This window comes from Thalassophryne amazonica, chromosome 17, assembly GCF_902500255.1.
Source record: "Thalassophryne amazonica chromosome 17, fThaAma1.1, whole genome shotgun sequence".
In the NCBI taxonomy this organism is placed as follows: Eukaryota; Metazoa; Chordata; class Actinopteri; order Batrachoidiformes; family Batrachoididae; genus Thalassophryne; species Thalassophryne amazonica.
Window position 1 is genome coordinate 37,051,357 of NC_047119.1, and position 18,705 is coordinate 37,070,061.

Here is an 18,705-nt window from a genome sequence, read left to right on the forward strand (position 1 = left end):
TGCTGTTTTTACCCCATAACTCCAGAACATCCAGTCTTAGATAGTCCAAACTATACCTTTTTGGAATTGTTATCATCAGACAAATAATGTAGTATAGTTTTCAATATGATTGGTGTATTTTTACATTTTGACCTCTGTGTAAATCTTCTCAGAGACCCCTAGCTGGCTACAGCTCCCACCCTGGAATGGCTGTCATACATTTTTGTGTAGGCTATATTACACTAATAGTATAGCAGGTAACTGTAAGAATAGTTCAAATCCGGTTACAAGCACCAAAATTTGACTGTGTACACCTTTTGGTACATATTGTAGAAAAATAACTTTAGCCACTTGAATTTTCAATAGGGGGCCAAGTAGGGGTCAATTGAAGAATTGCACAGGGGTTAAAATTAAAAATGTTCCAATCATATTGAAAGTAATTATGTGTCTGATGATAATGATTCCAAAAAGGTATAATTTGGACTATCTGTGACTGAATGTTCAGGAGTTATGGGGTAAAAACAGCAAGCATGGTGAAAGGTCAGTTTCAGTTTGTACAGGGGTCAGAAGTTAAAGTTACTCCGGTTTTGGTACAACGTGGTGCAGCTTATTGGTTGAACTAATAGGATTAACAAATGGAATAGTTCTGACTGTGTTGAATGTTTGGTCTCCAAAGTAAAGGTCAAACAATGTCGACGTCCATTGGATTCTATGACATGCGACATATGTTACCCTGTAACATCATAACTAAGCATGACACATGGTGCAAACTATTCCTTTTTAAAACCCTATTAACTTAACCAGTAATTTACATCATGTTTTACCATAATTGGAGCAACTTTAACTTTTGACCCCTTTACAACCTGAAACTGATCTTTGTCACCATTCTTGCTGTTTTTACCCCATAACTCCATAACATTCAGTCACAGATAGTCCAAACTATACCTTTTTGGAATCTTTGTGATCAGACACATAATGTGGTATAGCTTTCAATATGATTGGAACTTTTTTTTTTTGACCCCTATGCAGTTCTTTAATTGACCACTCCTTGGTCTCCTACTGAAAATTCAAATGGATAACGTTATTTTTCTAAAATATGTACCAAAAGGTATACACAGTCAAATCTTGGTGCTTGTAACCGGATTTGAAGGATTCCTCTGCAAATATTCTGTTATCTGCTGCACTGTGAGGCTGGATTCTGTGTCGTTTTGCCACCTTACTTGGTACTGATTAGTTCCAAATTGATGATTGGCTCATGGACTATGAATATCTATACAGATGATTATTGCTACTACTTGCTACTACTGCTACTAGTACTACTACTAATTCACCACAGGTGTAAGGTGTGGGGTGTTCTACTCTGAGTCCCTTTTCTAGTGATTTGTTACCAGGTTTACTAAAAAAAAAAACCAAACCCATATAGATCAGATTTATTTAAAACTGGTCAAGGGCTGGGGGCATAGACTTAACCTTTAAATTTTAAAACTGTATGTGGATCCAAGGGCAATTCCACGATTTATTTTTGGTTAAAATAAATAAATGAAATTTTAAAAACTAATTTTTCAGTGATGCATAGAGCTAAATTTAAAAATGAACAATTAAATGGATGTAATTATTTTCTTTGTTTATAACCACACCGTTTGATGTGAATGGTGATAACTGCAGACTCAGTAAGAATGAGTTAGTCTGGCGGTGTTGGGTTGTTTATAGGATTAGAGGTCGACAGATTGGAGTGTCTTGATGTGGTTGAAAAAGCTGGCAGAGGTGTACCCTCTCCTCTCCTACAGTTTGTTATATGTACTGTAGGTGAAAACTCATTTGTAAGTGCATGTGGGCACGCTTGTATCAGCCATTCAGCTTGTGTACCAGTAGATGGGAGAAAATAAAGTGCGACTCTGCAGCAACAGGCAGCTAACAGTGGCTGTATTCGTGTCCGTCTTCCTGCACAGAACACTGACATCTTGAATACTGCAGTTCTGACGGGTAAAATGGTGTCTGTGCCTGTGACGACTCTGGCTGTGGAGGTCGATGGCTCGGTCACTGACGTCACTAACTACACCAGCTGCACGTCCACAGACCAGGATGTTGTCAAGGTAAGGAGCCAGACATCAGATGAGTCATTTGTTTGTTTTTTTCCTCCAGGATGGAATTCATTATTACTGTTTTTATTGCAAAAATCTTTTGCATTACAAAAGCAGGATATGAGAAAATGAGTTTACATACTCACAAGCTTTGCAGTTCTGACTTGGAATATAAACTGATTTGGCTATAAGGCAGCAGAAATGTCAGAGGAGTGCAATAATGAAGACTCATTTTCAAATTCTAACATAAGGTTGTGCTATTTTTAAATGAATGAATGACATTTACAAAATAATATGTAAACTGTAGTGTTAAACAAATTTGTTTGCAGGCTCCATCTATTGTTAACTTTGTAAATTAGCCATTATCTCTCAGCTATTCTGTGCCAATTAAAATTTTGTAGTTTCTCTTTAGTGTGTGATTCAGTCACATTTTCAGCTTTGACTCTTGAAAGTAATAATTACCTCTGCTTGAGCCAAATTAATTAATTGGTTATCTGTAATTAAGTCTTCCTTGACGTTGGAAAAGCTGAGGCATGTACCCTCTAAAATGCATTGAACAAAAAATGGACTGCATTTATATAGCACTTTTCCCTCTGCATCAGACACTCAAAGAGCTTTACAATAATGCCTCACATTCACCCCGATGTGAGGGTGCTGCCATACAAGGCAATAGGGGATTAAAGACCTTGCCCAAGGGCCCTTAGTGATTTTCCAGTCAGGCTGGGATTTGAAGCAAGGATCTTCTGGTCTCAAGCCCAATGCTAACCACTAGACCATCACCTCCCCTAGACAGGTGAGTCTGTTTACTCCAGTTTTAATATGGTAACTCAAAAAGTACACACAACGAAGACAACCCTTTTCACATCTGTTGAACTTTGATGCACCAGATGAATTGAAAAAGCAAATTTATTTCACCTACTTGTAGATGCATCTTCCACCTGTTGGTTGGTTTACAGATGCTTGGTGGGTGATGATGACAACTGGATGTGGTTGTCTGTCAGAGACGATTTCCTCACAGAAATGTCGTACATCAGAGAAGTAAACTGTTAATTTCTGATTGTTTCACTGCAGCTATGCTTTAAAACTTAAATAATATGGTCATACACACAACCCAGCCGCAAGGATTTTGAATTAATTTAGCTGAAAGAGATGATGGGAGATGGTCGAGGTAAGTATGTAGTGAATGGGATCTGTGAGAAAGAGAGTTTCCACACAGAAATCTGCTAAATCAGAGAAATAAAACAGTGTTTTCTGATTAAAAGTAATGTTCTAAAAGTTCACAAGTCTGCACAACCCTGTGGAAAGGATTTTGGATGAATTTTGCTGCAAAAGAAAAAGATGAAGGGAGATAGTTGAATTAAATATAAATATGATAGGAGAGAGAGAGATTCTGCGCAGAACTATTAAATGAGACATAAATCAGTGTTTTCTGATGCTTTGACAGTGGTCGTGATCTAAAACAAAGACAACATGATCTAAAACAGAGACAACATGATCACAACTCTGCACAATCCTGCAGAAAGGATTTTCTTTGAATGCAGTCAAAGCAGACACTTCTTCCTCCTCTCTTGGTCACTCTCTCTCTCCACATATATGTGGTTTTGAAGCTAAGTGTAGGTTGGAATGAACTTATTTTTCCAAGGCAATCGTTGCTCATTTTCATAATCATGGGTCTTTTACATGTTCCAGCTATGAAATTAACTAAAATGGTGAGAAAAAAAATAAAATGTTTGTTAGACAAAATGAACAAAATGTAATTCAAAATGTAGTGTTTTCAAAATATTTTCTGACATTTTAATGACTGATTATCATGTTTTTCCTTTTCCCCTCTCAAATTTCCATTTTGGATTTTTAGTGACGTGGGCTTTAAAAATGGGGACCAGGGAGTATATTCCAACTATAGAGGAGTCACTGTTGTCAGCCACCCTGGGAAAGCTTGAGACGACACTTTGGCCTACACTTGGATTCAGGAGTGTTGTTGGTTCTGTCCTGCTTGTGGAATAGTGAACCAGTTAATTACCCTCACATGGATACTAGAGGGGGCTTGGGAGTATGGCCAGGTCTTCTGAGGTGTCCTATGGGGGTTGCTGCGGGAGTATGAGGTACAGGGATCACTGCAAAGTGTGATCCAGTCTGTGTGACCAAAGAGGGAGCTGTGTTCACATTCATGGCAGTGCATTAGTCCTGTTCCTGATGGGTGTTAGACTCCACCAGGGTTTCTCCTTGTCACCAAAGGGTTTCAACAAAGGATTTCAACTTGTCAGTGGTTGGAAGGTGTCCAGTTTGGTGACCTCAGAATTACATCTCTGCTTTATGGAGATGATGTGGTTCTGTTGGCTTCATCAGACTTTGACCTCTGATGTCAACTTTGGATGCTGTAGCTCCTCTGAAAAAGAGAGCTTTAAATCAGAAGTGCCTGACTCCGTGGTATAACTCACAAACTCGCAGCTTAAAGCAGATAACCCGTAAGTTGGAGAGGAAATGGCGTCTCACTAATCTTCATTTAGCCTGGAAAAAGAGTCTGTTGCTCTATAAAAAGCCCTCCGTAAAGCTAGGACATCTTACTACTCATCACTAATTGAAGAAAATAAGAACAACCCCAGGTTTCTTTTCAGCACTGTAGCCAGGCTGAGTATTCCATTAACTTTAACTAGTAATGACTTCATGACTTTCTTTGCTAACAAAATTTTAACTATTAGAGAAAAAATTACTCATAACCATCCCAAAGACGTATCGTTATCTTTGGCTGCTTTCAGTGATGCCGGTATTTGGTTAGACTCTTTCTCTCAGATTGTTCTGTCTGAGTTATTTTCATTAGTTACTTCATCCAAACCATCAACATGTCTATTAGACCCCATTCCTACCAGGCTGCTCAAGGAAGCCCTACCATTATTTAATGCTTCGATCTTAAATATGATCAATTTATCTTTGTTAGTTGGCTATGTACCACAGGCTTTTAAGGTGGCAGTAATTAAACCATTACTTAAAAAGCCATCACTTGACCCAGCTATTTTAGCTAATTATAGGCCAATCTCCAACCTTCCTTTTCTCTCAAAAATTCTTGAAAGGGTAGTTGTAAAACAGCTAACTGATCATCTGCAGAGGAATGGTCTATTTGAAGAGTTTCAGTCAGGTTTTAGAATTCATCATAGTACAGAAACAGCATTAGTGAAGGTTACAAATGATCTTCTTATGGCCTCAGACAGTGGACTCATCTCTGTGCTTGTTCTGTTAGACCTCAGTGCTGCTTTTGATACTGTTGACCATAAAATTTTATTACAGAGATTAGAGTATGCCATAGGTATTAAAGGCACTGCGCTGCGGTGGTTTGAATCATATTTATCTAATAGATTACAATTTGTTCATGTAAATGGGTAATCTTCTTCACAGACTAAGGTTAATTATGGAGTTCCACAAGGTTCTGTGCTAGGACCAATTTTATTCACTTTATACATGCTTCCCTTAGGCAGTATTATTAGACGGTATTGCTTAAATTTTCATTGTTACGCAGATGATGCCCAGCTTTATCTATCCATGAAGCCAGAGGACACACACCAATTAGCTAAACTGCAGGATTGTCTTACAGACATAAAGACATGGATGACCTCTAATTTCCTGCTTTTAAACTCAGATAAAACTGAAGTTATTGTACTTGGCCCCACAAATCTTAGAAACATGGTGTCTAACCAGATCCTTACTCTGGATGGCATTACCCTGACCTCTAGTAATACTGTGAGAAATCTTGGAGTCATTTTTGATCAGGATATGTCATTCAAAGCGCATATTAAACAAATATGTAGGACTGCTTTTTTGCATTTACGCAACATCTCTAAAATTAGAAAGGTCTTGTCTCAGAGTGATGCTGAAAAACTAATTCATGCATTTATTTCCTCTAGGCTGGACTATTGTAATTCATTATTATCAGGTTGTCCTAAAAGTTCCCTGAAAAGCCTTCAGTTAATTCAAAATGCTGCAGCTAGAGTACTAGCGGGGACTAGAAGGAGAGAGCATATCTCACCCATATTGGCCTCTCTTCAGTGGCTTCCTGTTAATTCTAGAATAGAATTTAAAATTCTTCTTCTTACTTATAAGGTTTTGAATAATCAGGTCCCATCTTATCTTAGGGACCTCATAGTACCATATCACCCCAATAGAGTGCTTCGCTCTCAGACTGCAGGCTTACTTGTAGTTCTTAGGGTTTGTAAGAGTAGAATGGGAGGCAGAGCCTTCAGCTTTCAGGCTCCTCTCCTGTGGAACCAGCTCCCAATTCGGATCAGGGAGACAGACACCCTCTCTACTTTTAAGATTAGGCTTAAAACTTTCCTTTTTGCTAAAGCTTATAGTTAGGGCTGGATCAGGTGACCCTGAACCATCCCTTAGTTATGCTGCTATAGACTTAGACTGCTGGGGGGTTCCCATGATGCACTGAGTGTTTCTTTCTCTTTTTGCTCTGTATGCACCACTCTGCATTTAATCATTAGTGATTGATCTCTGCTCCCCTCCACAGCATGTCTTTTTCCTGGTTCTCTCCCTCAGCCCCAACCAGTCCCAGCAGAAGACTGCCCCTCCCTGAGCCTGGTTCTGCTGGAGGTTTCTTCCTGTTAAAAGGGAGTTTTTCCTTCCCACTGTAGCCAAGTGCTTGCTCACAGGGGGTCATTTTGACCGTTGGGGTTTTACGTAATTATTGTATAGCCTTGCCTTACAATATAAAGCGCCTTGGGGCAACTGTTTGTTGTGATTTGGCGCTATATAAATAAAATTGATTGATTGATTGATTGATGTGCACTGGGCAGGTTTGAGGACCAGAGTGAAGTGAATGAGGATCAGCACCTCCACATCTAAGATGATAGTCCTCTGTTGGAAAAGCGTTTCCTCCATTGGGAATCTGGGCTTACACTCTGGGACCTGAGTAGAGCCACTGCTTCTTCGGATCGAAAGGAGCCAGCTGTTCAGGTGGTTTCTGGTATCTGGTGAAAATAGCCTCTGGTCAACTTCCTAGGGAGGTCTTCTGGGCTCAGTCAACTGTGAGGAGGCCCCAGGGACACCCAGAACACACTGGAGGGATTATTTCTCAGATGGATTGGTACACATCGGGATTCCCCAGTAAAAGCTGGAGGACAAAAACAACTTCATAAAAGCTTTAGTCTTTTTAAAATAAACTTTATAAAAATATATTGCATAAATAATTCAGAGTGAATTCCTGAGCAATAACAGGTTTTTTTTTTTTACATTTTCACCTTGATTTGACTTTGACCAAACCTCAGAGGATGCTGTAATTCTAATAATTCTTAACGACTAACAACTCACCATGAACACAGGTCATTTCTATGCTGCTTTTCTTTTTAATTGTGATTCATCTGCAGTTGCAAATGCTGATACCGATTTAACTCTAAGAGGCTCACATCGGCCCATTATATCAACTCGCCGATTTATCAATTAGGCGATTAATAATAACGGATGGGTGTTTTCATAAATTCCATTTCCCTATTTGAGGTCAACTGCTGTTTATAGAAGACATTGTTGTGACAACATGATATGCTTCATTTTTGAAGGTTCATACAAAAATGATTGTGGTAAACCATGGTTGGTGTTTTCTTTGATATAGTAATCGTCAAAGAAGCCATGTGTATGTAACAGCAGAATTATCGTTGTCATGTCCCAAGGTCCTTGAATTGGAAGGTGGAGGTATTCCATTTGAAATGGTGAAGATGGTGAAATGGTGGCAATATTGCACTGAAATGGAATATCTCCGGCCAGCACCGTGACATAGTGGTTTGCACTGTTGCCTTACAACAAGAAGGTCATGAGATCGACTCCCACCTGAGGTCTTTCTGTGTGGAGTTTGACACAGAAAGACCTCAACCACGAACCCACGAAAACACTCAAGGTGTTTTCGTGGGTTCCCTCCGGGTGCTCCAGCTTTTTCCCACATTTAAAAAGACATGCCAGTTAGGTGGATTGTAAACTTTAAATTGTCCATAGGTGTGCATGTGTTTGTGCGTCTATATGTGGCCCTGTGACAGACTGGTGTCCTGTACAGGGTGCTCCCCACCTGGGGGTGCTGAAAAGGGGAGAATAAGGAGATGGATTCTAGGGGCCCATGATTGACAGGGCCCAGACAGTGTCATGATCTAGAATCTTTTGCTTTGTGTTTCTGTTTTATCATGTGTTTTGTTTTGCCATGTTTAGATTAGATTCTAGTTTTGTTTTGTCGTAGTTTAGGTTTCCATGTTTTGTTATGTGTGATTTCTCTTGCTGGGTTTTTCTTGCCTGTCCCTATCTCTCTTGTCCATCTCTCTTGGTGCTTGGTGGTGGGCGTCACACTCTGTTTGGGCCACACCCTGTTCTGGATCTTTCCACACACCTGTTTCTAAGCTGCAGCTCATCACCTGGGTTTATTTAAGCTCCACTGGTCACACTAGTTCCCCGCCAGATCGTTGCGCCTTGTGCCTTCTCATCCAGCTCTGTGTACTATGTTTCCAAGTCCTGCTACCACATTGTGTTTTGACCACCTGCCTGTTTGTACCAACCACACCTTATGCCTGATATTTTGGATCTGTTTACAGTCATCTGGACCGCTTTGCTGTGTACCGGACCCCACTGAATCTTTCAGTAAATGTTTTTACTAACCACTAACCACTAATCAGAGCTGTGTTGAGTCCTGCAATTGTGTCCAGACATTTCTGTCTGTCAAACCTGATAGAGAGGACCCTAATACAATTATCATAATGACAAAATAATTTTTTTTGGGGGGGGGGGCTAGTAAGATGTATTTTCATGGGTCTCAAAGTCCCTGGCGACGCCTCTGCCCCTGCCTCATGCGCTATGACTGCTGGGATAGGCTCCAGTTCCCCCCACTCTGTGACCCTTAATTGAAGTAAGCGGGTACAGAAAATGGATGGATGGATGGAATATCTCCAACTGGTGGACATTTATCTTTAATGCAGGTACAATATAATTTTTCTAATACCGCATAAAGCAGTACACTCCAAATCTGAAAATCCAGTAATTCCTGGGAAAAATTGATATATTATTTAAGAAAATAGGCTGCTGTTAAAGAGAATGTATAATGTTATAGCGCCCCCTTACAGACCACAATAGTAATGACACTGTTTTTAAACATTGTTCATTATTTCTGTGAAGAAAAACACAAAAATGAAACAAACAGTAAAAACAGTGATTTTGGAGAGCCTCAGAAAACCCAATCAGTGGGCATGATGGGAAATCACCTCAACAGGCTGCCTTCCCTCAATTTTTTTTGCCCCGGGAGTTCAACTTGACTTACCTCAGAAGTTGGACCTAAATCTCTTCTTTCCTCACTTTTCCCACCTCGCCTTTCCAGTGCTACACTCTATTCTCCAGTCTAGTGCTCTCCAATTACCTCTGTGGAGCCACTGGTTTGTTAAGATAAGTGAGGCGGTGCTGGCGATAGGACTCCAATCTTAAATAAAACACACCTCCCACTGCTGTGTCTCACCTCAGTGCGCTCACTGGTGGGTGCTACAACACTCCCGCCTACACAACGGCACAGTTATCAGGCATTGCTAATATCAGTTCGGAACAGTTTCACAGCTCGAATAAACGGAAATTTGGAGTGATTCCCTGTCTCGACTATTTTAAGTGGTACAAAAGAAGTAAAATGATCTACTGTATTCCCTTTTGTCTTGTCAGAGACTTTCAAAGATGTCTTTTTCATTCTTCACAGAGCATTTCACTGAAAATTACACTCTGTTTGGAGAAAATTACGAGCTCTAACTGAAACACTCACTTTGATTTCCTGTCACTTAAACTGCTTGTGCAGTTTTAGTCACGTTTCAGTATTTTTTTTCCACTTTTGATACTTTTGCGCTCTCGCCTTTTAAAGGGGTCACATTGTGCAGAATCTGTTGTTATTATCTTGTGTAAATAAACATGGTTGGGCTTTCATGTTAAGCATCCTCAAAGTCCCACAGTTCCATGTCTGTGCGTGTAGAACCTAGTTAACTATAAGCAAAATTTAAACTTGACGTAGCTCATTTTAGATCACTGTAACATACGTCACAGAAGTCCTGCATGCTCTGTGAGACACACCCACTGAGCCGGCTTCCGCACCATGAGCCTGCAAGAGATTTTTCTGCAAAACCGCGACTATTTGACTTTGTACAAGACTGATGAACTGCTGCATGTATCCATGTAGCATTTTCCAGTACAGTGGTCCCTCGCTATAACGCAGTTCACCTCGCAGTTCCGCAGATTTTTTTAGTCCAATTTTGCATGCTTTTTTTTTTTTTTTACAGCGCATTGTGTTCTGCGTCCTCATCAAGCAGGCCGGTCACGGCACCGCAAAGGCAGAGCATGTACATTGTGTTCTGCATGTCTGTTTATAAGAATCTTCTCGCCCAGAAGAAAAAAGAGCACCAACAACTACCCATAACTGTGTTCTTCACTTGGAAAAAGACACCTGCACTGAGGTGTCACTCAGTGGAAAAAGACGCTACAGCGGAGCGGCGCCAGGACAAAGAGGCGCGATCAGAGGAACTGTGAAATACTGGTCAGTCACTATTAATAATTTCTTATGTGTCCAACCTCGTAGGTTGATCGTTAAAATTAAATTCGTTAGTCCTAAAAGCCATCATAATTATTTGTAGGAAAACGTTCTATTTTTATTTCTCAAACAAACAGGTTGGTCTTATTTTTCTACTAAGGTTTGAACTTTGAGAGTGTTTACACACGAGAGAAACGTGAGAAAATGTTAATGCCTGTTTGAGAAAAGTGTATATAGTGTGTAGTGAGGGGTTTTACAGCCTTAAAATGTCTAATAATTGTAAAAAAAAATAATGCTGACTACTTTGCGGATTTCGCCTATTGCGGGCTATTTTTAGAACGTAACTCCCGCGATAAACAAGGGACCATTGTACTGGATAAGTACTTATTTTCCTGTTGGTCTTTGTAGTGTGATTTTGGCCAGTTACCATCAAGCTAACAACTGTCTATGGCAACACTGTCTGAAATGGTGATTAGAAGGAAACATTCGGCTGAAATCTTGCTACGCCGACCATTAGGAATGCAGTGGAAAAGGCTTCATGGATCATGAATTCTTAAGTGAATGTGCGATGCCCACATGATCTGATTATTAACCGAGTGAGAGGTCTGTACGGGGAAATATCAGACCGTGGTGTTGACAGTATGAGCCGAGCATTAACGAGGTCCGTGTGAAAAACACAGAGGTCTGATATGACCGTACAGGCCGAGCAAGCAAGGTTCATAATTTGTTTATTATATGGCTATTATATATATATATACATTATATATATATAAACACACAAACTTACAGTATTACCCGAATATGTTGCTAATGGTGTTGGGCTTGTTTGCTTTATTTACCTCCACTAGCTTAACAGATGGTCCGGTCGTTATTGTTTGTAAGGGACAGTATTCCAATAAGAACCGGGTAGGATTAACAGTTAGCTGGTAAGGTTTCAATCTGTCTGGTTTATCCACTGTTTAGTGTTGTGTGGGCCGCTGAAGAGGAGGTACTGCTGGCCCACTACCACCAGAGGGCGCCCTGCTTGGAGTGCGGGCTCCAAGCACGAGAGGGCGCCAGACCCAGAGGAAGTGACAGCTGTCACTCATTACTCCAGCTGTCACTCATCTACACCACCATATAAGCCGGACTGCAACTCCACCTCCCCGCCGAGAAATCGACTACCAGTACTAAGGTAATTTCTCTGCTGAATTTAAACTGTGACTTACGTCTGATCTGTTTGCAGCCGTTGTCCTGTGGTGCCCTTTCAACTGGGTTGGCGGTCAGTGAGAGAAGCGACGTCTTCGCCTCTCACTCCATCCAGATAAGTGGTTACAGGAGCTGCTAGTGTGTTCCTAGGTTGGAGGTGGAGGTGCTTCCTCCCAACTGTGTTTGGACTGTTAATTACTGAGTGTGCGGACTCACACTCACACATCATCTTTCTGTTTTCTGCCAGCAGTACCAGGGTCGACAGCCGAAGACAGAGGCCACCTGGGGACTCGGGACTTGGCGGCTCTGGTGTTCTTCAGGCCGTTGGTGGTGGAGGCCGTGTGGGACGCGGCTTCTCTCTCGTCGGGCGTCTTCTATCTTCGAGCCTGCCCACACGTCACCTGGTGTTTATTGACTGTGAAAATTAAGACACGTTTCGTTGTGTAATATCACAACATTAAATTGTTACCTTTTGGCTTACTCATTGTCCGTTCATTTGCGCCCCCTGTTGTGGGTCCGTGTTACGACACCTTCCCAACAGTTTAGATATTTATGGAGTATGTTCATGTGCGACTTACTTTTTCTAATCGGGTTTTTAGCTTCCAGATTTGTAACGAAAATATGCGTTGCGGACCAATTGTCATGATAACTGGTCCGATATGGGAAAATATCCAACCGGTAATTAGCCAATTAGAGCGCACCTAGTGTTGCAGCCATATAATAATGCTAATAATAATGCTGTTTATTCTAGATGTTGTGTTAATATAACATGCTTGACTACTGATTGGCTGTGTTAAAGAAAATGCCATCTGGGGTTAGCAACAGCAACCATTAATGCTAACATATGCAATCATGTTAACAGCAGTAGATGCTAGCTGTGGTTGATACTATGCTTCAGTGTTAATTATGGTGACTGTGACACATAGTCATCTGGATATTCTCACCATGCTTAACAGTAACCGTGAGGTTAACCTTTAACATGTGACCACATATGCTAACAGGTTATCGGTAGTGCAGTCCTCCATTTTGGTAAAAAAAAAAAAAAAAAAAAAGGTTGGCATAACTAGTTTTATATTCCACATTTGTAAATCTGGCAAAATCTGAAATCTTTCATCACTCTTTTCAGAGACATTTTGTAATTTGTATTTTACATATATATTTGTAAATTAATATTATTACTTCAGGGCTTAATGATCACTGCAAACTCAGTCTATTGACCTGTGTAAATGCCGACGGGCAGGCAGAAAACTGGTTGATGACTTGAACCAGATTCTAACTTCGGCATTATTAGTGGTTGTCTCACATTTGTCTTTTCCTCTTGTCTCTTGTTCAGGTTTCGGAACGATGTGACTGCGTGTATGTCGACGGGAAGGAGTCAAAAGGAAAAAGCAGAGTGTTTCTCAACTTCACTTACAGTTTCTTGAGCGCACAGTTGGAGATGAGTGTGTGGATGCCCCAACTGCCCTTACTCATAGATTTGGCCGACCCCGAGCTGAGCCAGATAAAGGGCTGGAGGGTTCCAATTACAACAAGCAACAGGAGGTATGCTTTGACCTGTATATAGTCTGCTTCCAATTATATAAGCAGCAAGAACTAGACTGTGCAGGACAAAATAAAAATTAATGCTATTATCAACCATATGACATATTATTTTTCTAAAAGACTCAGATACAATGATACAAGTATGTATATGGAAGTCCTACAGTATATTGGCCCAGAGGCCCGTGGACTCCTATGTTATATAGAACTGCAAAACAGTTAAAGAAGTTTAAATTGTAGTCCCACATATTTAACGGCAGTTTGGAAGGAGTTTTGCCGCTCCAAGTTTTCCCCAACTCCAAATTAAACAGATGATTTAAAAACAATCTAATGGAATCCAACGCCATGGGTGAGCAGTCCATGTGCATCTGTGAGTTTATTTAACATTAAAACTAAACTGCATCAAATAACATCCAAAATATTGTCCATTGCACAGTTACTTGCTTTTCGTTTTTAATTCAGTCCCTATAGTCCATTCCATAATCTGAGGGCTTCCTGTGTAATTCCATTGTTAACTTCTCCATGTTGCTGTTGGCCAGCAACATGGAGTTGCTGAAGTGTAGACGATTGCATAGACATTGAACAGTACTTGGTGTATGACATTATGTCAGTAATAACTCAGTTTCTCAAATTAGGTGCAGCCGAAAGGGCATGGGCTGAAGCAAAAGCTTGTAAACGCCCACCCCGTACACCGTACACCCGTTACCATCCACAGTTAAATACACTCAAATAAGATAGAAATCAGAAAATAACATAACTAAACAGAATAGAACAATTTCATATTTACATTTTACATTTACATTTTATATCTACATTAGTTAGGTACTAACAATTGCATCAATGGCATTCCATTATTTTCAATTCATTTAAAGTTTAACACATTTTTACCTTCTAAGCAATTACAAATAGTCTTGCACCCTGATCATTACTGACATAATGTCATACACCAAGTACTGTTCAATGTCTATGCAATCGTCTACACTTCTTACTAACTCTATTAACATTTTTACTCGTTTGTGTACTGTGCTAACATAATTTCTTTATATTTCTTTTTGAACTTATAAATGTTTCCACACAATTTAATGTGGTTATCCAAATGATTCCATAATTTAACTCCACATACCGACACACACCAACTTTTCAGAGTAGTTCTTACATAATTTACTATAAAGTTACCACATCCCCTCAATCCATACTGTCCTTCTCTCTTACAGAACAGTTTCTGTATATTACATGGCAGTTCATTTTTATTGGCTTTAAACATTAGTAATGCAGTATGAAACTTTACCAAATCAGTCATTTTTAATAATTTTGACCTGATAAACAATTCATTTGTGTGGTCTAGATATCCTACTTTATGCAAAATTCTAACTGCGTGTTTTTGTAATATAACGAGGGGATGAAGTGAACTCTTATAGCTGTTACCCCATACTTCTATACAGTAAGTTAAATAAGGCAAAATCAATGTACAATATAACACTCAAAGGGCATCATGCTCCAACAAATATTTAACTTTATTAATAACTGTGAGACTTTTGGAAACTTTACTCTGTATATATCTAATGTGCTTTTTCCAACTTATTTTTTCATCTATTATTACACCAAGAAATTTACATTCTGATACTCTTTCAATTTGAACACCATTTATACATATCTTTATCTCAGAGTTTACTTTGTAATTTCCGAAAAACATTATTTTAGTTTTATCTAGATTTAAAGATAATTTATTTGTGTCCATCCAACTTTTTAGTTTATTCAATTCCTCATTAATAATACGGGTAAGTTCACTATAATTTTCATTTGCATAAAATATGTTTGTGTCATCCGCAAATAAAATCATTCTCATCACTTTGGATATATTAAATATGTCATTTATATATAAATTAAATAACTTTGCTCCCAAAATTGAACCTTGGGGTACTCCGCATAAAATCTCCAAGTTATTTGATGTAAACTCACCCATTTTCACAAACTGCTTTCTCTCCGTTAAGTAACTCTGTATCCATTGCAGTGCAACTCCCCTAACACCATACATTTCTAATTTTTTAATCAAAATTGAATGATTAAGAGTATCAAAAGCTTTCTTTAAGTCTATAAAAATGCCAACTGCATATTTCTTTCTCTCTATAGTATTGGTTATCTCCTCTATGGTTTCAATTACTGCCATTGAAGTGGACCGCTTACTCCTAAAACCATATTGGCATTCATTAAGAATTTCATACTTTCCAATAAATGACTCTAATCTATTATCATATAGCTTTTCCAAAAATTTAGAGAATTGTGGGAGTAAAGAAACTGGTCTATAGTTTGTAAAAATGTGTTTATCTCCACTTTTAAATAGAGGGACAACTTTAGCCATTTTCATTTTGCCTTGAAATTTTCCTGTTATAAAAGATAAATTACAAATATATACAAGTGGTTTGACAATACTTTCTATTACTTTTTTAACCAGTATCATATTAATATCTTGAAAATCAGTTGAAGATTTACTTTTAAATTTTCTAACAATAGTAATAATTTCAAGTTCATCTATATGAGAGAGAAAAAAATGAATTTCTATTTCTCTTAATAAGTATTGGAGAATCAGGACCTTTACCAGAAATTTTATTGGCCAAATCCGGGCCAATATTAACAAAAAAATCATTAAAATGATTTACAGTTTCACTCATCTCATGGTTGTCTTTATCCTTCTCAATAAAATAATCTGGATATATCGTTTTTCTCCTTCCATGCTGCATAAGATCTTTTAATATTCCCCAAACCTTTTTTGTATCACATTTATTCCTTTCCAGTTGTTTTCTATAATATAATTTTTTACTATTTCTTAATAGCTCTGTTAGTTTATTCTTATATAGCTTATATTTTCTTTCAGCTTCCTTAGTTTTCAATTTAATAAATATTTTGTAAAGACTATTTTTCATTCTACAAGCATTCTGTAGACTTTTGGTCATCCAAGGACGTTCCACAAATCTTTTTTTTACAACTATATTTCTTAATTGGACAGTGTGTGTCATATAATTCCATAAATATCTCCATAAACTTACTATAAGCCTTGTCCACCTCTTTCTCACAATAAATTAAGTTCCAATCCTGGGAATTTAAATCATTGTTCAGGGATTTAATTGCTTCCTCCGAACAAACCCGTTTATAGATGTGTTTTTTCCCTCTACAATCTGTAATTTTGTTGTTATATATAATAAACACTGGTAGATGGTCCGATATATCACAGACCATTAGGCCACCTGTAATGTCATTCATAGTGCTATTTGTGAAGATGTTATCAATTAAAGTGGAACTGTGATCTGTTACCCTGCTAGGTCTAGTTATAGTCGGATAAAGGCTCATGCCAAACATCATATTAAGAAAATCATTAGTCCATTTGTGCTTTGTGTGATTTAGTATATCTATATTAAAATCTCCACATATAAACATAGTTTTATTTTCCTTCTTATTTATATTATAATATTATTATATATTATAATATTTTTCCTGCACAGTCAATGAATAATTCTACATCAGTTCCTGGAGACCGATACAAACAACTCACAATTACATTTCTCTCCGTATCATTATGGATTTCAATTGTAACAACTTCTAAAACATTATCTATAGCCAGAGTCATATCCTCTACTAATTTAAACCTAATGCTATTATGAATATATAGTGCCACTCCTCCACCTATTTTATTTTTCCTATTAACATACTTAAGTTCATATTCTTCTATTTCAAAGTCAATACGTTTGTCCTCATTAAACCAAGTTTCTGACAAAGCAATTATACTAAATGGATGTGCAAACTGCTGTATATATTCTTTGTGTTGTGAAAGTGTAGTGACACGGACCCACAACAGGGGGCGCAAATGAACGGCCAATAGATGAGCCAAAAAGTAACAATTTAATGTTGTGAAATGTGCACAACGAATATACAGACAATCTCAGAATATAATTACAGTCAATCCACAAAGGTGACGTGTGGGCAGGCTCGAGGATAGAAGACGTCTGTCCTGAGAGGAGCCGGAACCACACGATTTCCGCCGCCACAGAACCTGGTGAATACTGGAGCCGCCAAGTCCCGAATTCCCAGGTGATCACCGTCCCCGACTGTCGGATCTGGTACTGCTGGCGAGAACAAAGACAGTCAAGTGTGGGTGTGTGTACACCCAGTAACAACAACGGTGGGAATGCCACCTCCACCTCTCACTCAATATGCTGATGAATTTACAGTGATCCCTCAGAGGAAAAGAGTGCCGTCCTGCACTAACTCAGCCTCCACAGGAAGAGGGACCGGTACTCCTGCAAACACTCACAATATACAGCTTAAGATAAACACAAATGGCTGATGATATTACCTCCAATGAAGTATGATATCTCGGCGATGAGGTGGAGATGACGTCTGGGTTTTATGGAGTGAGATGATGAAGAATGAGTGACAGCTGTCAGGAAGTAATGAGTAACAGCTGTCACTCCCGGCTGTGTCTGTGGCGGCAGCGCCCTCTTGTGCCTGAAGCCCGCACTTCAGGCAGGGCGCCCTCTGGTGGTGGGCCAGCAGTACCTCCTCTTCTGGCGGCCCACACAACACTTTGATAACATTAAAATTAGCATACATACTTCTACAGTTAAAGTGGATAATTGACAGTTTTTCCTTCATTGTCATAGCATGTAGAAAATCATCAACAGTATAATATTTAGAATCAACATTAAATGTAGAGTAAAAAGTATTATCCGGGTCTAGTTCATTTTCTAAGTCTTGAAAATTATAATCAGTATATGAAAATAGATTCAGTTGCTCCAAATGCATTGTCCTTTGATATAATTCTGAATCTGTACTCATCTTTTTTTTTTAATAAAAATGAATTCTATACTATTAGTAATAATCGATCAAGAATTACCATCTCTTGATTCATCTTTGTCTTTGTGTTCATCAAAGGCTCAAAATTCACCAGTAACTAAATCTCTAGTAGTAGTAGTAGTAGTAGTAGTAGTAGTAGTAGTAGTAGTAGACGTCCCCTCATAAATATCTAAGTCACTGAGGTTCTTAACCACCAACACCTTAGCCTCCTACGGTGACCCATTGAGCTTAATAAAGACTTTACAGTTATTTACCCAAGTGCTTTGGATCTTTTTTAGTTTCCTCAGGTGTCTGGCTTTTCTGGCAATTTCGGCATTTTTCCGTGTCAGGTGATCGTTCATATAGACATTAGTACCTTTCAGTTTTCTTCCTTGTTTAATTAAGGTAATCTTTTTCTTGAGATTTGCAAAACGTAATATCAGGGCTGGCACGTCCTCTCGTCTTCTTCTCGGTAATGTGTGACAGGCTTCCAAATCACTTACATCCAGTGAAATATCGTGCACATTGAGAAAGGCTGCTACCTGTTGCTCAATAGAGCTTGACTCT

At 38.8% G+C, this 18,705-nt stretch overlaps 1 protein-coding gene across 1 annotated transcript in view; it reads left to right on the forward strand.

Annotated features, from left to right (window-relative positions):
* Positions 1-18,705, forward strand: part of si:dkey-1d7.3 (transmembrane protein 132D) — a 110,323-nt gene that overhangs the window by 61,982 nt on the left and 29,636 nt on the right. The window contains exons 5-6 of the mRNA XM_034192910.1: positions 1,929-2,072; positions 13,106-13,314. Coding sequence (XP_034048801.1) covers positions 1,929-2,072; positions 13,106-13,314 — 353 coding nt within the window. The remainder of the gene's footprint in view (positions 1-1,928; positions 2,073-13,105; positions 13,315-18,705) is intronic.